The sequence below is a fragment of the Aedes aegypti genome, chromosome 1, assembly GCF_002204515.2.
Source record: "Aedes aegypti strain LVP_AGWG chromosome 1, AaegL5.0 Primary Assembly, whole genome shotgun sequence".
Taxonomy (NCBI): domain Eukaryota; kingdom Metazoa; phylum Arthropoda; class Insecta; order Diptera; family Culicidae; genus Aedes; species Aedes aegypti.
Window position 1 is genome coordinate 9,027,658 of NC_035107.1, and position 25,753 is coordinate 9,053,410.

Consider the following 25,753-nt stretch of genomic DNA (forward strand, 5'->3'; position numbering starts at 1 on the left):
TATAGATTACGACGGGTACTACAATATAGTACATGGGGTAGCGTTTGGTGATGCACTCGCTGCTTTCCGTCAGGTGCGCTCCAAATCGCGATGCCTGATTGGCCCAACTAGTGATCCAGCCCGGGAACATGTCTGTATCAGTGGGTTATACATATACGTAGGTGGCCAATACTCACGGTACTATTCGTGTTCCAACTATCTGCATTCAGTTTTTGAATTCGCAGTGTTCTGCTCGCTACCGAACTGGAAGAAAGTTTTCACGGATACATAAGTCTAGATTGTTACGTGATTGGATAAAATCAGTGATATCGATTTGAAATCAGTTTACGATATGCGGCTTTCAGTGAGTAAGTTTATGGACTTTTTTTGGAATCTGAGTGGAATTACCAGCAATTGCAAGTTTAATGTTACCGTGAAAAATTTGTAGCAAAAATCTGTTACGATCGAAACGTTTGCAAGAGAAAAATGCGCAGTTATTTTTCAGTTATGGGGAACAGTGTTTTACAGAAATAGATAAAAATGATGTATAGTGGGTAGTAATCACTATTGGATTACTGCATCCACGTAACACTTGTGACTTGTTTCTGAAGCGCAGTGCCCTGCGTGATATTGGGAGCTGCAATGACAACTCTTCCATTGTTCAGACTCAATCAGAATGGCACAACATTATGTATACCTGCTGCGTGAGCGTGATTTCCATTTCGATTGCCTCACGACATTGTAAAAGTATGTCTGTCCATTAGAATTACTTCATTGCGTGTTCAGACTGGGTTAATTACTAATTTAAGATACTATCTACCACTCGTGTGTGGTTGGTCTTCGACAGAGGGGTAGTATTCAATTCACTCGAATCCAGATTTTCCTCAACTGTTGTTTCTCACTTGCATTTGAAACTAAACCTTGTATTGCAACATAATTATTTGTTGTATAAATATAGTGTTTTATAGATGTTTGACTTTTATTTAATAATTTTGTGATGTAGTAAATTTGAATGTTGGTGAGATCTTACGAGACTCCAGTTATGTTGTTATACCTCATTCGAAATATTTTAAATCTTTTATATACCTATATCCAATAGGTTGTATATGGTGTATACTGCCCATAAACGCATAATTGTCCCATGTGAATAGGAATTTCTGGGCAGTATAATTCCATTACCCTTGAATGACGACTACTAGTACTTGTCAGATTTGATATGATAAGCTCAAGAAGGCTTTACCGCAAACATAACAGGTTTTGCTGTTTAAACTCTTTACATAAAATCGTACCAAGGAAAGTGCGTCTTTTACAGTCAAAACTTTATTAGTCGATGTTTCATTAATCGATATCGACTCATGGAACTATAGGAAAAAAAAACATGATACTATGCTGCCCTACTACGCCTACTTGCCCCATGTTCTATATAAACCGTATGGACCTCGGGACAAATATGCGTAGAACGGCAGTATGGTGGTCCCCTCAGACAGCTCCGAATAGAAAATCTATTCCATGATTTGATATTTCCATGAGTCTATGTTCCCTTCTTCAAGATCGGCTCATGGAGGTTTCAGTGTAGATCAAATCTGATTCGTTTTCTTCAGAAAGTTAGTCGTTTAGCTAGTTGAAAGCGAACTGGCACTACACTACCCATCTTTTGAGTGAACAAACTCTTCTTCTTCTTTCTGACCTTACATTCCAACAGAATGCTTCTCAGCTTAGTGTTCTTATGAGAAATTATTGACTGTGAGAAGAATCCATCTGGATATAAGCCAAGGCCGGTCCTGCGATTCCCGTTGAAGGATGTCTTTCGGGACACAGGCGTCCGATCACCATTTGCCGGCGCTACTTCGCGATCTGCGTGGACTAGTCGCCGGCGGTAGACCGAGCCTACTCCTGTTAAAAGCCTCTCTGACGACGAAGTCAGTCCTGCGTTTCCGGTGAAGGATGAGTTTCGGTTCGCAGGAGCTCCGAAGGTTTATCGCCTATTACACGTGGTTTCTGTCTTATCTTTTGTTAACGAGATGTTTAGCCCTAGGCTAGACTAAGTAACATTGATAGTTGAATAAAAGCTTACTCCGTTGAATTTTGAAGATTTCAGCTGGTGAATGACTTGTTCAGCTCTATTAGCATTAACATTAAGCATTTCGCACAAATTCGTAGGTGGTACAGTCCTAGACTATTGTATGAGGGTTGCCTTTTTCCCGTCCGTTACCAATGTCAGAAATTTGGAACTAACCTCTAACAACATCTTAGACAAGATTGACGCATCCTCCAATAGTCGAGAGCTGTCCTGGCCACGTCTTTGTGAAAGCTGGGGAATGAGAAAGGATAATTGATTGAACACCTACTTAAGAAAGATGCAGAGAACTCTACGACCTCTCATAGGTGTTACGGGATGTTGTGGAATGTTGATGGAAAGGGTAGTGCCATAGGATACGTTCGGTTAACGTTCTGGCCGACAAATAGTTAATATTTACGCATTGTGATCAGGCGCTGCTGATCAGAACAAACTCACCAAATTTCTTTTTCTAAACTCTAAGTCAACGAAATTTCCTTTACGAAAAGATCATGGACCGACCGGGATTCGAACCCAGACACCTTCAGCATGGCTTTGCATTGTAGCCGCGGACTCTAACCACTCGGCTAAGGAAGGCCCCAATCCGTCGCTCCTCTAACAATGAACAATAACGTGAGCCTTAAACTTCTGCTTATCAAAATGCACGCACCGCACGAAAAATCGACAAAAAACTGTTGTTTATAATCCATCCCGAATCGAGCATCCACGAACCACATACAATTTTTATATTAACACATTTAACACACACAGTAGAAACGAGTCGCGCGAAACGAATTCAATTGCTGGAGCTATCATAGAGCACTCCCGAGTAAAACGCAAGCAAATCGAATAAAAGTAAAACAAAATTCCGCTAATATCTGAAAAAAAAACACACTTATCACTTTGAAAAACATGTTCCCACAGAACAATTGCTCGTGGCATAGCACCATCCGCCAAATCTAATTTTCACAAGCCGGAACGCGGAACGAGGTAAACGTGACACAAACTTCGAAATGCAGCCGCCCGTGCGCACGGCTTTCTGCGATCTCCCGACTTGTGCAGCTCCTATTCAGCATAAAAGTTTGTTGGGAGTTTATCTCGGGACCAACGGAGATGAGAGTCGATCCCAGGTTCACAGCGTGGAAGACATGTGTTTTAATCACTACACCAGACCCGTCCCAACGGATCTACTAGCCTACTTCGATCGTAATTCACCATAAGCTCCTCGTAAGACTTCCTATCATTTGAGGGCTTATAATTTGTTAGCCAAGAACATCTTTCGATCTATAATGAAAAACTTCGCAGAAGCTTTAACATTGCACTAATCGAAGAAAAAAGCAAGAGAGGAGAGAATCTCTGATTTTAATATGAATTGTTTAGAAAAGTCGAGCTAGATTTGGAATTTTTTCTCCAGTAATGAGAACACGAGTGTTTGACGAAGTATCGGTAACCAAACAATATATCTCTAAGAGATGAACCATTGAGCCTGATAATTATTCCTGTTAGCAAAAAGACCACAACATATTTAGTAGTAATGGCAATACATATTTCAAAATACATCATCCTAATTTACGTTGGTTCGAGTTGGATTTACGTTGGTTCGAGTTGGATGAACTGAATCATCAAACAAAATTTGTCATGCTTTACTTTATCTTATGCCATTGAATTTTATGCGAACAATTCGTTCACTTTTTGTTGCAGAATATCATTTTGCCGGGTAGTCATCATTATCATAAATAATTATCCTATCAATTAAAAAAAGAAACATATCTAAAATGTCTAAATTATCTCATATGTAGTATACAGTCACCACAAAATCAACTTTCGTCAAAACTTTCAAAAATGAGAAACAAAAACAATGCAAAAAATGAGTTGAACAGTTCTGTAAAAATTTAATTCAAATCGGTTCTTAAATAACTTGGATCTGTTAGCCATTTTGTATGGAAAACCGCAAATGCTGCAAGTTAATTGCCAAATACTGTAGGGTTAGTGGCGCGGGAAGTGGGTAGGACAGGTAGGACATGTACTACGCACAAAAACACCTGGGTAGGACAGTCAATGGGTTGTCCTACCCACGATTTAACAAAAAAAAACTAGATCAGCATTGAATTGTCTGTGCATGACCCCCAAAAAATTCTGACTCGTGTGAATAACGTTTGAGAATGTTTATGATCAAAATCGTGGGAAAATAACTGTAATAATTATTGCAAGAAATTTCTTTAACCGTTAGAAACATGGAACGATCATCTCTGGCATTTCTGAATCAATCAATTGATGGTTTCCTAAAAATATCTACGCCCAACCCTGTATATGTGCTGGGACAAATTGCCATGAGCATGACCGGAAGTAATTTTTGAAAAATTTATGCTTAGCTTAGTTTAGCTTAGACTGACTGCACATATCAATGGTTGCTATTCCGTAATTGACCGAAGTCAGTGAAAATGCACAAAGAATCAACTAGAAGATCGGCTGGATTGGCCATAATCTTCTTCAGTGTGCATAATTCAGTGTCTCTATTTATACATGGTCAATAACGGCGCCGGCCACGTCCTTGCAGTCAGGTGGGATTGGGGGAAGGAATGTTAGTGTGTAACCTTTGCTATTTGGAGACCGTGTTTGCCTCTGCATCTCCACAAAGGTTACTGGGAGGGATGTTTGTTAATGGGGAGGATCGTTGGGTCACAGGATTCACTTTGATAAGCGATTAGACCATGATAAATAATTATTGGTGAGATATAAACATGCCTATATGTAAATATAATATTTTCATTTGATATGAACAGTATCTATGTAGCGAAAAATTATGCCGACACTTGATGTGACGAACCTTTCAAAGTTTGTTGAATAAAGTGAACCTTTCGCAAGTCTACACTCGTAGTGTCGAACCATTCAAAGTTTTTTGTAATTACAAAAAAAGGTATTTTGAAAAAACATAGACCTAAATAATTTATGAATCAGAGTTTATGTCGGCACTCACAGTGACGAACCTTTCATAGTTTGTTGAAAAATCATATTTACGTCTCACCGTTGTAACGATTAAAGGTGCAGTCATACATATTCAAAAGATTAAAAAGATTAGAAATAGTAGCATGAAACGAGCTCACCAATTGATCCGTTATCCTTGAGCAGCAACAATCCACTTTCAGCTTCACTCGTTTGCTCGGCTATGTAAAAGCACTCAGGGAAAATAGGCGCGCGACTCGAGAGGGAAAACAACTGACGACTGCTCGGGCTTTCTTGACGCACTGCCCAGGAGCCAGCGTCAACGTCGAAAGATCAAAAAGAACTAATCGAACGCGGCACTTTTTCACTTTACTCGACCGATGCGTGACATGTTTGATCCTGCCCTCAACGCCGCCCCCCGCAGGAGCAAGCGACAAGGAAGGATCAAACACAACTCCGGAAGTATTTTTTGAAAAATTTATGGAACATAAATAGACAATTATCAGAAGATTTCTGAATAATATTTGGAAGAAGTAACGGATTAAACTAAGACCAGTCACATCATTTTATATGAGTGTGATGGTGCTAGCGATTTATAATCGTGCTATCACTCTTAATATAGTCTTTCAAAGCATTGCTACACAAATTAACAGAATTTTTGCTGTTCATCCATTTGTTATCTAGAAATAGATTAGGAAATTCGAACGATTCCACTGGTTGTGAAGGCAAGCAATTTGGCCTTTATTTGTGGAATAAATTGGTTTGATAAATTTGATTGGGTTTAAATACAAAGGATACTCTTATTTGTTTATTATCTTGTTTGTATTGTAGCTGATGTAAAATTGTACAGATTTTAGAGATTACAACGGGTTCAACTGCCTCTGCAAGAATTTCGTCTTAAATTCCCCGAGGAAAAGCTTGAGGAATTATCATAGTGTTTTCATTTAGAATACTTTCAGAGTCTTCTAGAGGGATCCTTTCAGAAATTCTTCTAGAGATTTCCCAACTAATTCTTCCAGAAATACTTAGGATGCTTAGAAGAATTTCTCCAGAATTTGATCCAGGAATGAGAGCTCCATGAGTGTTTCCAAAAATATCTTCAAAGGTTTCTCAAAAAAATCCCATGCTATCTTCAGAAGTTTATATAAGTTTTTACACATTAATATTACAGAATTCAGAATTCTTTCCAATAGTTCCTCCGATCATTCCTGCACAAATTTCTTCTGTCCAATCTTTTTCTAGAAATTCCCTTGGAGAATCTTGCGGAATATTATCCCGAGGTATGATTGATTTTATCTATGGAAGATTGAAGGATTTTACCTATGAAATCAACTTCGTCTAAAGTCCAGGACTTCTTTTATCCCCTTGTTCATAAAGGATGACTTTAACACGGACGAGTTCCTTAAAAAAAATCTTTCAAAACTTACTTTAAAAAGTCTTTTAGAATTAGTGGATACATTTCTGTAGAAATCTTAGAAGAAATTTCTGGAGCAATTGCTGAAAGTATATTCAGAGAAATCTGTAGTTCAAATTATAGGAAATTCCTAGACATTTTAAGAGGCGTTTCTGGAGAAGTAAATGATTGAATCTTAGAAGATACTTGTTTAATTAATTATGATTCGTGGTTTACAGCTAACCAGCCGAGTGAAAGTTTAACAACTACCGGAAAACTAAACATTACATATATTTCACAATTGGATTAAATGGACAAATTGATGTGAAATTTGAGAAAAAAATTCACGTCTTCTCGGTGAGAATCGAACTCACGACTCACCGAGAAGACGTGAAACTTTTTCGCAAATTTCACATCAATTTGTCCATTTAATCCAATTGCAAAATATGTGTAATATTTTTGGTAGTTTATAGAAGATGTTGAAGGATTGTCCCAGGGAAATCGATGTATGAATATGTACTGTATAAAATCTTGGAGGAGTTAGGACTTAAAAAAATCTGAATTCCGAAACTTTCTGACACAATCTTAGAACAATTTTTTTTTCTGTGGTACTCCTTGGGAAAATCCAGCTTGAATTCTTGAGGTATCCTTAACGAAATTTTTGGAGAAATTCTCTAAAAATATTCGTGCAGAAGTTACTTGGGAAATAATTCCTAAATTTACTCCTTCAGAATTTTCAAGAGAAATATCTGAACATACCTGAAATAATTTCTGATAAAGTTCCTAGATAACATCATGAAAAAACACTTACACAATACGAGCAGTAATACTTGTAGTAATGTCACAGAGAATGTTATTAAAACTCTCAGATCTTAGATAAATATGTGCTCTGAAGGTATGGAAAATCAAACTCCCATAAGGTGAAGATGAATCGAAGCCAAAGTTAAAATTTTCAAGAGCACGGATCTGGAGAACCAAACATCCGTTTAAGCTGAAAACTTAATCGATTGGTCTCTAGCTGGTGGTGACCAATCGATTAGGTTTTCAGCTCAAACGGGTGTTTGGTTCTCCAGATCCGTGCTCTTGAAAATTTTAACTTTGGCTTCGATTCATCTTCACCTTAAATATAGTAACCTTCAACTTCCAGCCTAGGATTCCATAGGGTTAAAAAAAATGCACAAAATATATGTTATGTTTGTCCTACCCTATATTCTGTTTTTCCTGTCCGGTTGCTGTCTTCAGCAAAGCTATAGAACATGTTAATTCAAAACACCTTGTCGGAGACAGCAAATTTCTGTCTCTTATACAGTACAAGATATGTCATTTGGTCTCAAAATGGTCCCTAAAATCACAATTTTAATATATCGTTTTTCTAACATTTGTTTATGTCTTCTACAAAGTTGTTTAACTACCATAGACTACCACTCGATTTTCATGGGGCTTATATCGACTGATAGCATTACACCACATAACATAAGTGGAACTCAATGTGTCCATATTTTTTCTAGTATAAAGTATTTGTGAAGTGAACGAAAAGATTTTGGAAAGAAAAGCTTATTCACGTAATGAAATAGGAACTTTTTTTCAGGAACACATATTATCGAAAAAAAATCACATTCTGTGGCTTTGAAACATAAATATTGGAAAAAATGACAGAAAACATTCACATTTTACAAAAAAATAAAAATGTGTTCTGTTTTCAGACATTGAGTTCCAACGTTGTCGAGCGAAAATGAAACGGTTTTTCTGCTCGCGTTCTGCTGGGCAGTGCTTCGTTAAAGCCCAAGCAGAAGGTGAAAATGCATCGTGGCCGGGACTCAAATTTTCGGAAGCCGGACAGCGGAGGGCTTGATCGAATGCTCGCTCGCTGGTGGTGACCAATCGATAAAGTTTTCTGCTTGAGAGGCTGAATGGATCTCTAGACATAGACATAGGCTCTTGTACATTAACATTAAAAAGCCCATACCTTTCCTTTTCCTTGATTTTTATCATTTTAAAAAAATAACCTTTGAATGGTTCGACGCTAAAAGAGTCGACTTGTCGTATGTTCACGTTGTCTTTAGAGTACTGATAGGTGATTTTTTGAACTGAGGTTGCATGAATCGCATCACTTACCAAAGTGAATCCTGATCATGCAGCTATGATCCCTTCCTACTAACACAACTCCTTCCCGTGACAACCATGGAAATGCAGAGGTGATCTAGGTCTCTAGTAACAATGGATGTCACACTAACATTTCTTCTCTTCCCCCGATGACCGTAAGGGCGTGGCCGGCGCCGTTATTGCCTTTTTAATGTCTGGAGTTCTCGAAAGTGTACATTGAAGATGGAAAGCTACTCCCAAGCTACATACATCTCTTGGTTCCTTGTGCAACTTCGATTATACTGGTCAATCACGGAGTAGCAACTACGAAATGTACGGTCATCAATGCTTATGCTTATGCTTATTGAGTTCCAACGTTGTCGAAGCTTCTGATCTTAATATCTGCAATCTTTGCAGCAACTGGTCTACTGCTCGAATCGTATGGTTTTAGTTTATCATTGGCAATGACAGTTCGGTGTCTGCTATATTTGATATACCACCTGCAAGCAACTGAAAGTGGGTACAAGTTTTCAACTCGCTTGTACTTCTAAGTTCCACACGCTCAAAAAAGAATTCCGGAAAACGTGAACTATCAAAAATCCACCGTGAACTATCGTCGCGGTATCATGAATGTTCTCGGAACCAGGCAAAACATTCATCTAAACATGATCTAGTTCACGGTGTATTTTTGTTTGCTCTCGTGTTCATGACAGCTGTTCACGGATGCGTGAATGGATTATTTTCAGTGTAGTTTGGACGCAGAATGACGCACATAACATTTGCGATTCTGAAAGAACTATTTTTTTACTATCAAATGACATTAAATTCTTTTGGCTGGGAGCGTCCTATTGATTATTATATTAAAACTAGTTAAAAATGCATTTATTTGCGATTTACGACATTTTTTTTCGTTTTCGTCACGTTATATCATATGGCGGGACATGTATGCAGCATTTGATGCGTTACGCTGTCCCAATTTGCACAACAGTCCCATGTTGAAAAATGACAAACTGAGAAAAAAAAAACGATTGAGATGTGGAAGCAATTTCGCTTCATTTTGAGTCTCTATTTGGCCCAGAATGTGTTAAAGGTATAATTATGATAATCCTTTCTGACGTAAATTTTGCATGTAAAATCATCAAAACCTTAAGCGTGAGATTTGCGAAGCTGATCTCTAATGAGTTTGTTCTCGTTAGAGAGCTCATTGATTGAAATTTGAGTGTGAGTCTATCAACACTTATTTTTTATGTTTTTATTATTATTGATATTTTACAATCGAGCGTTGCATGCTTTGTAAAGAACGGTCGTATTCGGGTATTGCTTGTCATGTTTTTTTCAGCTCTCAGTTTTTGCCATTCCAACGATTTAGTTTTTGCCATCCCAACGATTTAGTTGGATTGTAGTTCGCGTGTTAATAATGGTGCTCTACCGGTCGTTGAACAGCATTGTTGATTCGCAGTTCACCATATTTTCAGCAGCGTTTGTGGATGTATCTTCGGTGATGACAAGGTAACCTTACCTTGGATAACGTTTTGTGAGATTGTTCTGATTATCAATACCCTTGAACCATTGTTATGTCAAAAGAAACAGTGAAAGTTGGGTAAGGACGCACACCTTATTGAGATTTTATTCATTAAATTGATCCATAATTTTACTAAGTTCAATGCCTCTCTACATTGAACTTAGTAAAATTATGGAAATTTAAAACAAATCAATCGATTTTCATTTATTAGCATTATGTACAGTATAAATATAGAATAAAACTTTTAAATTGTTTATTAATTATTATTTGGTGCGATAATCCATAGAATGTTATGACAAAAATTTGCATGACTGAAGACAAAGGGCTGGCTATTCCCATAGTATTTTCCATATAAACTTTAAATGGCTTGAGCACAGTCAAATTTCTTTCAAATCACTTCAAACTTTAAAATTATGATATTTTCCTTAATTTACATAGTTTATGCGTAGGGGAGCCAAAACTTCAAAATCTGCAACGGACTAGTGGACACTTTATAAAATGAATAGTCCTTACTTGGTGCTTTTGTATTGTCAAAATTTAATCTATCTGATACTTTTGTAATGATAGTTTTTATATAACAATTTTAAATAGTTCACAAAAATTGAGGTAATTTGTAGTTCGTCACAAGCGATGAAAATAATCGGTTGAGAAACGGCGGAGATATAGCTATCTAAAATTCTGAAGATGACCATTTTGTATGGGAAATTGCCTTTTTTGTATTTAATATGTCCGAAGCTGTAGTTTTTTAGACACAACAGTATTATATCATAAGCAGTAACAAACAAACGATCTATCTAGGTTGTTTTTTTCTGGATTTCTAGAACTGATCAACTAACTACATACGCCTATATTTACATTTGTATATTATTCCAGGTTTATGTGCTTGCCTCTAAACCACAAAAGTGAACCTTAAACTAAACCTTAAAAGTTGCCTAAGCGGTAAAGTTTTCGTATTGAAAACTGTACAAAAAATGGATGGATCAAATTTCCGTCTGTGTTATGACAGCCAATCATCCATAATAAATAGGTTAAAAGTATTGAATTTTACTACATCCTTATCCTGTTTCGGCAGGTTCGTATACCGAGAGTTCCTCCGAGGAGGACGATCTGTCGCCACGGGACAAGGTTCAGCAGAACTCCAAGGGATTCGCCGATTTCTGCGTGCGGAACATCAAGCAGCACTCGTTCGGTCGGCATGAGATCGAAATCGCCGAACAGGAAATGCCCGGAATTATGGCCCTGCGGAAGCAAGCCCTCGAGGACAAACCGCTGAAGGGGGCCAACATTGTCGGCTGTACACACATCAACGCCCAAACGGCCGTCCTGATTGAGACGCTGATCAACCTGGGTGCTAATGTGAGATGGGCTGCCTGCAATATCTACTCGACACAGGTAAGTTGCTCATTCTGCGCATGACCATCGTCTTATCTGATAATGACGATAACGTCGTTTGTTGAAGAAGCTGTGATGAGTGTTGTTCCATGTTCGTGTGTCAAGTGGCCCCGAAACGAATCCATTTCTCGGGAATCTGGGGCAAACCGCACTGACTGTCTATGATGAATGGCATTGGGTGATTGCGTTTATCAACATGTACTTTTTGCTTGTTTTTCCATTTAGAATGAAGTGGCCGCTGCCCTGGCGGAAAGCGGCGTGCCGATCTTTGCCTGGCGAGGTGAGATCGAAGAGGATTTCTGGTGGTGCATCGATAAATGTGTCCACGCGGAAAACTGGCAGCCGAACATGATCCTTGACGATGGCGGCGATGCCACGCATCTGATGCTGAAAAAGTACCCCGTCATGTTCAAGATGATCAAGGGAATCGTGGACGAAAGCGTGACCGGAGTGCACCGCTTGTACCAGCTGTCCAAAACGGGCAAACTGACGGTACCGGCCATGAACGTTAAGGATGCCATCACCAAGACCAAGTTCGATAGTTTGTACAGTTGTAAAGAGTCGGTCATTGATAGGTGGGTTTGCTATGAGGGTCTTGAGGATGTAGAGATATGATATTCTTCTTCATGATTTCAGTTTAAAACGTGCCACGGATATTATGATCGGTGGCAAGCAGGTCGTCCTGTGCGGCTACGGTGAGGTTGGCAAAGGTTGTGCTCAAGCCTTGAAGGCGCTCGGTTGTATTGTGTACGTAACGGAGATCGATCCGATTTGTGCCCTGCAGGCTTGCATGGATGGCTTCCGTGTGGTCAAGCTGAACGAGGTGATAAGGACGGTTGACGTCGTGATCACGTGCACCGGAAACAAGAACGTGGTGACCCGTGAGCACATGGACAAGATGAAGAACGGTTGCATCGTGTGCAACATGGGCCATTCCAACACGGAGATCGACGTCAACAGTCTGCGGACCTCGGAACTGCAGTGGGAGAAGATGCGTTCCCAGGTGGATCACATCATTTGGCCTGGCCCCGATGGGAAGCGCATCATCCTGCTTGCCGAGGGACGGCTGGTGAATCTGTCTTGCTCAAGCGTGTCGTCGTTCGTTGCGTCGATCACGGCCGCTACTCAAGCGCTGGCACTAATTGAACTGTTCAACGCACCGCCCGGACGGTACAAGGCGGACGTGTATCTGCTGCCGAAAAAGATGGGTAAGATATCAGAGTTGCGTTTCTTTATACCTTTGGCTAACAATCGTTGGGTAAGTATAGACTAATTCTTTAAATTCCTGTAATTCGTTGATTCTGATTAAAGTCCTTTTGAATCCGACTTTAGAGATTTTCACCAACTCCAATTTTTCACCGATTTTTCCAGTAGCAAATCTTACAAAAAATCCTACATGAGTTCTCCCAAGAATGTCCCGAGGGTTTATTCTAAGGGCATTGAAGAAATTCTTTCAAGGGTTTTCCAGGAACTACTACGATAGTTCTTCAAGGAGTTCCTACGTCAATTTTCAGCTATATTCACTTGTTTTTATTTATTTATTTATTTATTTTTTTAATTGTGATTTGTGGTTTACGGCTAATCAGCCGCTGGGTGGAAGTTTGACAACTACCGAAAAACTAAACAATACATAATACTTTGTAATTGGATTGAATGGACAAATTGATGTGATGTTTTGCGAACAAGTTACACGTCTTCTTAGTGAGAATCGAACTGCACTAGCGCCGCCTGGTCGCAAAATATTTTATTTCTTGGCTCAAATAATGATAGCGCTTGAGCTACTGTCCGATCACGGACAGTAGTTGACGATGGCAATCCTTTCGTTTGAAGAATCCCTGCTTCGGTGGCCAATTCCTCTTCGGAATGCCAGGGATGATCGGCCAATTCCTCTTCGGAATGCCAGGGATGATCGGCCAATTCCTTCTCCTGAAGGAATGCCTGGGGTGTCGATAGCTCAGACTGTGAATATGATTTCGCAACAACAGTCCTGAAAAGGACTACTAGGTTGGGCTGCTTTCGGTGAGGGAAACGCTTTTGGTATCGGTTTTCGAACTATGACGGTTTATTCGCGTGTCATACAACGGCTAGAAACTGAATGAATATCTGTGCACGCAAGCTCCTTAAGTAGGCTGCAGGTAGAAGGATTCATTGCATGCACAGTGAAATGGCTTCGGTGGGAAATTCCCACTGTCTTATGTACTACATACTGGATGCTGCAATCGGTGGTCCGGGTGGTGTGATGATGGAGAGCTCAAGCTAGTCGATCGGGTTGCGTGAAGTAGTGTGTGTGTGTGAGGTTCAGGTAGGAAAGGGTGCTTGTTAGTGGTGGTAACCGAAATACTCGCGGCGACTCGAGGTTAGTTATATGTTTGCTTTACATGAATGGGAATATGGGGAATGGATTACATAGACAGGATCAACAACAGGGTGAAAACGACGACTGAACTGATCAGGGCTGAAATGTTGCACATCGTTCGCGTTTTGCGTGAACAGCTACTGAACTACTTTTCCGAAGACACTATCTTTCTAAGTGGTCAGGCTCCTGAGATATCTACAAACAGAAGTTTCATGCTCACTAGCGCCGCCTAGTGGCAAAATTTTCAATCAACTAGCTCGAACAATGATAGTCCTTAACTTACTAAGCAACTTTGCCAAAGACGCCAACCTCCTAAATGGTCAGGATCCTAAAATATCTGCAAAACAAAAGTAAAACCTCCATGCTCTCTAGTGCCACCTAGCGATCAAATTCCGAATTAAATTAGGTACTATCAGATAGAGATTCACCTCCAGAACAAATTTACTAAAGATCCCAAGTTCCTATAGTATCTGGATTTTGAGATATACCGATTTCAAACTGTGGTTTACTCGAACCGTATATACCTAGTGCGTTCATTATTAAGCGACTTCCATGTACATTTGTTCCTATCAGGGGACTCAGGAGCAAAAAGGGACGCAATAAAGTTTGCCAAAGAAGCTTTTACTCGTTAGGGGGTTGTTGGGGCAGTGACATCTTTCGAGCTATTCAAATCTGCTGGCATGGATGGAATCTTCCCAGCGCTTATCCAAAAAGAGGAAGAGACACTGATTCCACACATGGTAGAGATTTTTAAGGCAAGTTTAGTTCTGGGACACATTCCAAACGATTGGCGTCAAGTTCGAGTTGTCTTTATACTCCACTGCACTGTGACGTCACGCATCAATTTTGACAGGTACTGGTCCTGTTGTTTACAGTTTGGACTTAGTACTTTTTTCGAATCATTCTTAATTTCGTGAAAGTTTGCTGCGAGGAGAGGTCAAATCCACTACAGATACCCACGGATCGTATTATTCTATCTTCCTACCGTGGAAAATCGTCACCATCAGTATGCTGGTGATAGAAATGCGAATATGAAAAAATGATGGAAAAATATTGAGGGCGCGTTCGATAACGCTTCTTATTCGTCTATAGGTTCGGCAATGTTGAGGAGAAACTTCGACCCATGCATTGTATAGAACTACTTTGAGTTCTAAGTTTTCTAAGTTGAATTATTAACATTTGATTACGGATGTCATCAGTTCATGGTAAGGAATACGTGCTACCCGGACTGATCGTTGATCAAGAATGTCTATTGAGAATATTCAAGTTACCCTGCTTAGCCTAAGGAGGTAGTGGGAATCAGTTATTTCATTTCATTATTTACTCGATCACCAATCAGTGATCGATACTAAATTTTGGGCGTAGAGAGTGAGCAAGAGAACATACGGAGAAGGCTCTTAGCAACAAGTCGCTTGACGACGTTGCGCCGAGTTTGCATTGCGTGAAATATGAGTATTTTATTGGGCACAGTTGGAAGTCATCGACCATGCTTATGCACTCGTTTGCATTTCATGGCATAGGCAGTTCGATGGCATAGGAACAAATATTTCTCAGAAATGGGTACCACTGGTGTGGTCCTTTTTTGGAAGAACTGAAAGGATAACTAACATGTGTGATGCACATGTTACAATTGCAACCTGGGTACTATCAGTGCACCAGTATCCGCTCATGCCCCTATTTCCGCTCACTAGGGTAAAAATTGATTTTTCGTGTCAAAAATCAACATTTTTCGCACGGATAAATTCTAGCAATATAAACAACTTTCAAATAAAGTCGTCTGACATTATTTTCATTTGATAAAATAATTCTTTATATTGAAAACATAAGACATCGTGAGCGTTTATTGGACCACTAGGAATTTGTGTGTGTTCCAATAACCGCTCATGCGGAAAATTGAACAAAATTTTGAAGAAATGTCTTTTTCAGTATACAGGCTTCTTTATTACAGTAGTAGATATGGTTTGACCACAGAAAATATCAGGATAAATAACAAAATGTTGAAATTATGCATTTTTTAATAAGTTCGTCACGAAATCTGTTTACCGTGAGCGGAAATAGGAACACTTAGTTGCAGTAACAAATGCAATTAAATATTTTTTCATAAAAGTTTTTTAAATTCTTTTTATTTTGCCGCTGATTACCTATACTTGGAGCTACACTGTGACATAAAAATAGTATTGATCGACACAATATTTATTTTATAATACACATTTGAACACATAACTTCCCTTAAATGAGCGGAATCTGGTGCACTGATGGTACATGCTATGCTAGCAAATCGACAGATCTCATCTGAGCTGAGTGATTCGCGAATTACTGTAATGGCTACAAGGGGGTGCCCTCAAGGGGGAGTATTGTGGTCATTAGTGGTGGACAAACTGCTAGATAGCTTAGAAAGAAGGGGTTTTGAAGTTGTTGGATATGCAGTTGACGTAGTCATTATTGTACGAGGCAAATTTGACAGCGTTATTTCATCAAGGATACAAATTGCTCTCAATCACACACTCTCCTGGTGTCAAGAAGAGAAACTAGGAATAAACCCTTCAAAAACAACAATTGTACCGTTCACAAAACGACGAAAGGTACAACTCCACCCTCTTTTCTTGAATCAAATACAATTAGTTTACTCAAATGAGGTCAAGTATCTTGGCATCACACTTGACGCAAAACTAAATTGGAACACCCATCTTCAAACAATCATAAATAAAGGTCTCAATTCACTCTGGGTTTGCTCAAAGACCTGTGGTAAAACATGGGGTCTAAAACCCAGTATGATCATGTGGATCTTATAAAACAATCGTTCGGCCTAGAATAACTACTATGCTTCCCTTGTTTGGTGGCCTAAAACAAAGGAAGCTTCGGCTAGAGCTAAGCTGAACAAAATTCAACGTACTGCCTGTATTGCCATAACCGGTGCAGTTCGTAGTACCCCCTCGTTTGCCCTAGATGCTAGAGGGTAACGAAATTGCCGATCAGCTAGCAAGGAATGGATCAACCAATATGTACATTGGTCCAGAGCCATTCCTTGGCATTTCAAACTCTGCACTAAACACGGAATTGAACAACTGGTTGTTCGGTCAAATTCAATCAAATTGGAATAGGTTGTACAGTTTCCAATGCGAATCAGCCCAAAAGGTTCGTAACAATAAACACGACACAAACACAAAAACTTTTAGGTCTCAACAAAAGGGATCTCAGAACATACATCGGTCTAATAACTGGTCACTGCCCAAGCAGATACCACTTATACAAGATCGGTGTCGTCCAAAACACAAATTGCCGTTTCTGTGACGAGACGGACGAAACCTCACAACTCCTTCCCTGCTCTTGCAGTGCACACATCCATCGTAGGTTCAAAATATTTGGCATGCACTACTTACAGCCAGCTGATATTTGGAACGCATCCCCCAGGGAGGTGGTTAGCTTTATTAGGCTGATCACGCCAGATTGGGGGAACTACAACACAGCAACCTAGGACTTCTGCCCATCAATGGCAGATGGTTCAAAGTTCAGTCAAATGCGCAAAGTATTCCGGAGGCACATTTGCTACTGGAAAACATTGTGTACATAGAGTAATAGGGTATATGTATCACAATAGTCCTAAAAATGGACGCAGTGATCCCACACACGACAGAAGAATAATAATGTACATTTGTTTATTTTACCGTATTCTAAAGGGCCATACTTCAAATAAAAACTATCGAGTATTGTTTTTAAGAAGATTCTTGAAGAATACATTTTGGTTTGGTGTCAATAGATATCTTTGTTACAAAATGATAGCATATAAATCACAACTGTTGTACAAAAAACAACAGCGCGACAGCCCGAAGGTTAATGTACCATCAAACTACATACACACCAAATTTTAAGTTTATTGGAGTTAAATTGCAAAATAAATCCTTTTTTGACCCATTCTCACCCCCAACGACGGTAGTTGTCAAAATTCAATGCCCTTTTCAACGGTTTGGTTGGAAAGTGTGGTGACTCCGACGCAATCAAGCTGCAGTACCTGGATAAGACGTTGATTGGTGAAGCTTCCGGCATTCCTGATGCGAATATCATCAACAACAACAATTATGAGCAAGCGTGGCAGATGTTGGAAGAGCGTTTTGGGAACCAACGAGTGGTTATCGACACCCATATTTCTAGTCTGTTGTCGATGAAATCGATTGCCAAGTAGAGCTACAAGGAGTTGAAAGACCTCGTCGATACCTGCAATCGTCATGTGGAAGGATTGCGGTTTTTGGAGCAAGAAGTCAGCGGAACAGCTGGCTTGATAGTGGTGAAAATTTTGTCCATGAATCCTTGATGGTGAAACGCGGAAGCAGTGGGAGGTAACCATGGACCATGGAGAACTGCCTGACTTTGACAAGACCATGAAGTTCCTCAGAAGTTACTGCCAAATCTTTGAGAGGTGTGAAATCGATAAGATGCCTTCTTCCAAAGTTATCACCTAACCACCTGGGATGGCGGAAACCAGCTTTTTGCCTAGATCGTCCCATCCTGCAACTTCGACTCTAGTGGAGAACATGTGTGAGATATGCCAAGGCCAGCACTGCAACTAGAAGTGTCCGTCCTTCTTGAGTATGAGTATTGATCAGCGAGCTACCAAGGTGAAGCAATCTGGGCTGTGTTTCAACTGTCTCCGGAAAGAATTTGAATGTATCGTCTCAGCAACCAGAAGTGAAGACGGCAGTAGCGTCTTCTGTTCCCGAGGGACCAGTGTCTATAGCGTGTTCCAGTATTCAGCTTCGTGCAAAACATGTATTCCTGATGACGGCGTTAGTGAACATAGCTTCAAAAAGTGGTAGAGTCTTTAAGGTGCGTGCCCTTCTCGATTCTGGGTCCCAGGTCAACCTAGACCCTGCCAACGTACCAGTTGAGTGAAGAGCAGGAGATTGAAGATCTTTTTTTGTAAAACGTATCGACGAGATGATGAAGGCTGATTCGTGGTTTAACAACCGTTCCGCGAGTCTGTCAATCAGCTAGGAAACTCTCGACCATTAGCAATGACGAGATTTCTAGCAAGCGAGAAGCGTCTAGCCAACCAAATTGAGACGAAGGAGATGCACCAAGCTTTTATGAAGAAGTACGAAGGTCTTGGTCATTGCTATGAAATTCGTGAGGAAAATGATCATCCTTCTCAACAGAATTATTATTTTCCATATCATGCTGTACTCAAACCATCGAGTTCCAGCACAAAGTTACGTGTTGTGTTTGATGGCAAGGCGAAGTCTAACGGACTATCCCTTAACGGTGTGTTGATGATTGGCCCCAAAATCCAGAGTGATCTATTTTCCATTGTATTGCGATTCCGAAAGCGTACCAGCGCATATTCTGGCGTGACTATTCAACGGAACCGATACGAGTAATGAAGTTATCGCCAGTGACCTACGGGACGGCACCAGCATCCTTTCTAGCAATAATGTCCATGATTCAACTAGCGAGAGATGAAATGACCAATTTTCCTGAAGCTGCAGAGGCCATACTAGAAGATTGTTATATGGAGTGGCTCTTCAACATTAGAATCCGCGAGGCAGCTGCGATGCGATATTGCGGATCTTATGATGGAAGGCAAAATCCCCATCCGAAAGTGGTGTTCAAACGATGATGAGGTGCTTGGAGGAATTTTGGATGAGGATCGAGAGAAGCTGGTTCGTATTGAGGATTCTGGTGCCAACGAAACTATTCGAGCCCTTGGTGTTTTGTGGAATCCCAAAAGTGACAAGTTTTTGTTCTGGAGAAGTCCGGAATCGATACCACTCGCCGAGCAGATAACGTAAAGGAATATCCTCTCTCAAATAGCATGGCTTTTTGACCCTCTCGGCCTGATATCAGCGGTAATTGTGTTGCCAAGTCTATCATGCAGCAGCTATGGGCAGATGGTTTGGACTGGGGCGAGGAACTTGAGAACGAGTTGTTAAGTATGTGGATGTCCTTTTATCAGTCACTTATGCAGCTCTATGAGAATTAAGTACCCAACAGGTATCCTTAGAGAAATTCTTGATCAAAAATTTGAAAAACTTGAACAATTCTGGAGGAAATCCACTAATATCAGTGGAAGTAGAAAAAATATTAAAAAGAATTGCTTGAGCTCTTGAAATTGTCCTAAACGGAATTCTTGGACGGAATCCTGGTGAAATCAATCAATAAATAAACTAGAGGATTTTCTGAAGAAATTTGTGAAACAATATGTGGATTAATCCCTGTACGAATTGATGTTCAAGACTTTAGAATTGTTTTTGGGGAAATCCTTAAAAGATGTAGGTTAAATTCTTGCAAGTACAATAAAGTAATTTCATGGCGGAATTTTCAAGAAAGCCGTAAAGCAGTGCTTCCCAAACTTTTTCAACTTTCGCCCCCGTGAGGTCAACATTTATCTGGAATCGCCCCCCTGATATGTGATTTCAAAAATTTATTTTATAAGGTGCTGTACGTCAAAAAATGTCTTCGACTCGCATATCTTCAGAATCATAATAGAATAATTATTATGTACATTTAAAAATATTTTCTAAAATATCGATATTCCAAAATTATTAGGAATGATTTACTAGATTGCAATTTATAATAGCAATTTTAACAATATTTTTCGTGCATTATAGGTTACTGAATAAATTTTCGATTCAAGTTCGGCCCAATTTAAACTATTTGAATATAATTTATACATAGGCGCCAACTTGTGACGTAGTCGGGGGATGATTCGTTTATGGTAATTTCATGATGATATATCTTTTATTTCTAAAATTACTGCAACAATTTTCAGAAGCTGTGAATAATAAATGTTTGACGTTTCTGGGAACGTTTTTTAAATTCAATCCAATATCACTGAACAAATATATGGAAACCCAGATTGCTTCTCAACTCATATTTCAATGCAATATATAAAAAGGTTATTTTTTCTAACACCAAGAAAAATTTGTCTCTAAAATGACTTGTACTATAAGAAAAGATAATAATGAGTGCAACAGACACTTCAAAATGAGTACGGTTTTTTTTTGTAAAACATCTAGAATCCAATGGAAGAAATATTAGCTGCCTAATCTCAAAGTTCCTACATGAAAAATCATTATATATAATATTGGGCATTTGATTTTTTTTTAAATTCTTAGATACATGTTTTGTACATTTAAAATATGTTGTGTTTTATATGTTATCTATGACTAAACATCCGACCTAGTGAAAATCTCAAATACCAACCATTCATAAAACTCACATGATATTAAAAAACCTGAATGCATAATATGTGTTTGACAATTATCAAGTGTAGTCTATCATAATTTTGAAATGACCCTAATTGGAAATATTTCGAGCCTAGGTAAAATATTACTGTAATTAGTTAAGTTTGGAATTGATTAACCTTCCTAAGTAGATTATGAGTAATTATTTCCAAATGCTGTGTTAGCCTTTTCGCCCCCTTTCTGAATTTTTCGCCCCCCAAATTCTGTTTTATAAATTTTCGCCCCCTAGAGCCTGAAAATCGCCCCCATGGGGGCGAATTCGCCCACTTTGGGAATCACTGCCGTGAAGGAATCAATAAATTCTCGCGTTTAGTATCATACAGGCGTATCTGCAGTGATCGATTTCTCTTCGTCTACTTTCTCTTTTGATTAGTACACGAAGTTCAATCGATTTTCCGAGCATTTTACAATGCGAAATCATGAAGGACGATGAGTACTTTCTACTGAATCAAAAATAAAAGTCGCAAACCTTCGCCGGGTCTAGTATTTAGCTAAAGAGAAAATCGATGAAGAGAAATCGATCACTGCAGTTACGCCCTTATGATACTGAACGCGAGAAATGTATTCTATGACCTAATGAACTTCGACCATCCAGTCGTTTACCAAATATGTAATAAACTAACGGGTGTTTATTAAAACATGAGAATAATTTCAATACCTTTCTGTAATTAAAGTAGAGAGCGTTATTTTTTTTCTTTTCAAGATAATTGCTCTCTTGGTATGTTTCTTCTCACTTGGATGCTGTCAGTTCAATCAAAGATGGCAGTGAAACAGCAAGCCCAGCAAGCACTCCACGAGCGTGTTGTACGGTTTTACGAAACGCATGGTCTTCGTGGAAAAAAGTTTACGGTAGAACACTTTCGAGATGAAAACGTGCCCTTGAGTACAGTTTACCGGATCCTGGCATCCCTGAGCGTGGAGCGGAAGGCCGGTAATGACGAAGAAGAAGGAAACGTTGAAAAAGCTGTTCGACAACAAGGATGGAGCAAGTTTGTGTAACGCCGGCCGAAAATATCGCTGCTTACATACCTTAATTCACAGAACCCTCAAGATGGAGGGCATCCTCTGTCGGAAGAAGACTCGATTCCCCGAGTACACGGATGAGCAGAGAGCGACCCTGAAATCGCAGTGCCGGTGGACGACGAAGATGAAGAACTACCGCGGGGTGTAATTCGTGCGGGAAAGTTATGCTGTCCATTGGCAAGTAAGTCTTCTGGCCGGACAAGGCGTCTTCCCGTTACACGGAAAAGACGCTGGACTATCTTGAGCAGAAAAATATAACGTACGTGCCGAAAAAAAGGCACCCGATCAACTTGCCCTAAAGGCCATCCCTTTGAGGATTTTTTCGGCTGCCCCAGTGTACAAAAATAATTGGCGGTCAAGGACAAAGCAGTTGACCACGAGGATCCGGAACCTTATCCGGAAGATGGTCGTGAGTGTCGTCCATCGCGACTAAATTACGTCGTATGGCCCCTTCTCCAATATTCATTGATGTTTTTTAAGAATAAACATTTTTTGTTGGACACCCGTTATGTTGCACATTACTGCTTTATACACAGGCTTACGACAACTTATTCAAAGAATAAACCTTAGTTCTGTGAAATCGGCGGTAAAAGAAAAACGCATTTTACTTTAGTTAGCGAGTTTAGAAGTAAATTGTAATTCAAACAAACCGTAATAAAAAGCGTTTGATAAAAGGTGGAGCAAAAGGATAATTGGATGGAATATCTTCGAACTAAAATACCCTGATCTAAGATTTATAAATCGTAGAGTAAGTTTCGAATCTTTATTACTGTTTTCCATTTCTGAACCCTCTCCACGAATGATGTAAAGATAAAGCAAGGCCACACTCAATAGCACAGATCAGAAAACTAAATAGCGTTCATCGCTAGAAATTTTTTATCGACTGGTCATCACCAATCAGCAACCAATCGATCAAATTTTCAGCGTGATCAGTTGTTAGGCTCTATAGACTTGTACTTTTGAAAATTCGAGGTGTAGTTTCGGTAAGGGAAACATGAATCGGGATTTTTGTTGCTAACATTTAACCATATTGTACTATTATAGGTATCTGCATTTCGTCGCATATTTTTCGAATTTTTTTGTTGAACTACAGATAATGAACTACTGATGTTGTTCATTACAACATGTATTGCATTCCATTTGATAATCAGAATATTTCCCATTCCTTGCTATATCCAACAGACGAGTACGTTGCCAGTTTGCATCTGCCCACGTTGGATGCCCATCTGACGGAATTGACCGACGATCAGGCGCGCTACATGGGTCTGAACAAAGCCGGTCCCTTCAAACCAAACTACTACAGGTATTAGTTGTTCGTATTGCGTAACAAAAGTAAGCTGCAATTGTAAAGCATTTTCCGGGAAACAAAAATGGAGGAAAAAGTATTTAATTTAAGAGTTCGATCGGGATTTTTCATTTTGTTTGGAAACAATTTAGCGCATGTAGAAACAAATAATATCGCAGACGACGGGAAAAATGTACCGGACTTAAAATTGGCCAAGCTACTTCTGGACAAGTAGTACCGTAGACAATTTTTAGAATCGTAGATTTAATAGAGACAAAATGATGAAAATGAGTAAGGCAACGCGCAGCAAAATTAAGAAAAAAAAAGTAAGAAACGAAACTCTTCCGCTTCCACTATTATGCAAAAATAGGAAAACGAAACAAGCTGAATTATACACTGTTACAAAATCGCAAATTAACAAAAAAAAAAAAAACTATATTAGAATCGGGAAAAGAGGTAACAAAATCACGAGGGAAACGGACAGGTCCCATTTATCAACTTAAACGTTTTGTCGTTTTTCCTATTTTTCGGTGCACACGTTATCAACGATGCTCTAATTCGATGTGTCAATTATAACGATTAGTTACTGATACGTTTTGTGTGCGATTTATATGGCGGCAGCGAAAACAAACAAACAAACATTACAGAGCGGAAGTTCTTTCCCACGCTTTATCGCCAATCCAAATTACATTGAATTTGGTCGATTCGAACAGGGTAAATACACACTTGATCGATAAACAACCCAATAAAAAATCACATATACACGAAATATCGCACCATTCACCGTTAGGACTGCATTTTTTGTTTTCAGAACTCTATCAAGGCATTTACATTAGCGAAACGCAAAACTGCTCCACCGGGATTGAGGGGGGCTGCGTCCCCTTCGATTGTTATCCTTACAGTATAAATTGAAGAATAGCGATTTCTTTGGTCTAACTTTTGCGCGCACGCATTCAATCCACTACCTAGTACATATTTGCAGCAGTAGACGCGTATTACTATTATTATTATGATTAGTTACAAAAGCTATTACTATGCACCTTATGATTATGATTATCATTGATAAATTTCAGCCGAGCGGTAGCAATTGCACAGTGAAGTTAAGAATATAACAACAATTTTTAAGGCGCGTCGTGTTTCGTTCTTTAGTGTGTGGTAATTTCACAGCATTCATTGAATTGTGTTTTTTTTATCCCGGGCTGAAATTGACTTGTTAACATTGAGTTTAGTGTGTATCCTCTTGATTTTTAAAAGCTTTCTTATGCCATGAAGACGAAAGATTTTCTTCGGAACCAGGAACGAATACTTAGATCATCGTGCAGAGTTATTCTTTATCATGTTTAATATAACCACTGACTTTAGCCTCAACATTTACTCATCTTTGTAGCCCGAAGGTTCTCATCAGACTCGGCGATTGATATAGTCAACGGTTTTGGCACTTGTTTAAAAATCTTCACTGTTAATCATATCACTCAATCCGGAATTTACAATGAATCGTACGTATTCTCAGACCCTTATCTCCCCGGAACCTTACGTACTTGATACTTGATGGGCTACAATCCGCTACGTTGAATCTACGCCGAATGGATAGTTCTCCTCCACTGGATTCGGTCCTGAGATAATCGCTTCCAGTCGCCCTGAACGTTGAGTGCCCTTAGGTCTACAAAAAGGAATCGTATTCGCGGCCTACCGTATTGTGGCCGGCCAAACCATATGGCAATGAAGAGGTAGGAAATGCCGAAGCTCGTCAGATCTCCAACGAGGAGTTTATAGCAGCTGTGAAAGCGCTGAAGCTAAACAAGGCCCCGGGTTCGGACGGAATCCCCAACGTGGCACTCGAAGCAGCGGTTCTTGCGTATCCAGATATGGTAAGGAAGGTTATGCAGAAATGCCTGGACGAAGGTCAATTTCCAGAAATATGGAGAATTCAGAAACTGGTACTGTTGCCGAAGCAACAGGGATCCAGGATCATATAGGCCTATATGCTTACTGAATACACTCGGTAAACTTTGGAACGGGTTATACTCAGCAGGGTGATGAAATGCACAGAGAGCGAGAATGGGCTTTCAGAAAAGCAGTTTGAGTTCCGGAAAGGAAGGTTGACGGTGGACGCAATTCGGACAGTGCTGGAGAGTGCCGAGAAAGCATTGCAACAAAAGCTTAGAGGAGATCGTTACTGCGCCGTGGTCACGATAGATGTGAAGAACGCGTTCAACAGCGCCAGCTGGGATGCCATTGCCACTGCGCTGCACAGAATGCGGGCTCCCGACTACTTGTGCCAGATTTTGAAGAGCTACTTCCAAAACCGTGTACTGAGATATGAAACCGACGCCGGTCCGAAGGAGTTAAGAATAACGGCTGGAGTAGGCCGTCCTTAATTTTTCGAAAATGCGAAATATTATAAGTTCGTCATTGTAAAGTGCTCTTTTCGGTAAGACAAAATCAGGTAAAAACTTGAAGTCTCTACCTGCCCAACGTAGGGTA

The 25,753-nt window shown here is 39.6% G+C and overlaps 1 protein-coding gene across 2 annotated transcripts in view; it reads left to right on the forward strand.

The window, feature by feature from the left end:
• The window catches only part of LOC5579820 (putative adenosylhomocysteinase 3), a 62,771-nt gene extending 38,373 nt beyond the window's left edge, over nt 1-24,398 (forward strand). Inside the window, exons 1-5 of one of the 2 annotated variants that reach the window (XM_001651001.2) lie at nt 160-347; nt 11,048-11,367; nt 11,593-11,942; nt 12,004-12,575; nt 23,167-24,398. In XM_001651001.2, the coding sequence (XP_001651051.1) occupies nt 332-347; nt 11,048-11,367; nt 11,593-11,942; nt 12,004-12,575; nt 23,167-23,294 (1,386 nt within the window). In that variant the 5' untranslated portion in view covers nt 160-331 and the 3' untranslated portion in view covers nt 23,295-24,398. Of the gene's footprint in view, nt 1-159; nt 348-11,047; nt 11,368-11,592; nt 11,943-12,003; nt 12,576-23,166 lie in introns of those variants that run through there. The other variant, XM_021838850.1, reaches the window with a different exon arrangement.
• Nucleotides 24,399-25,753: the final 1,355 nt, after the last annotated feature.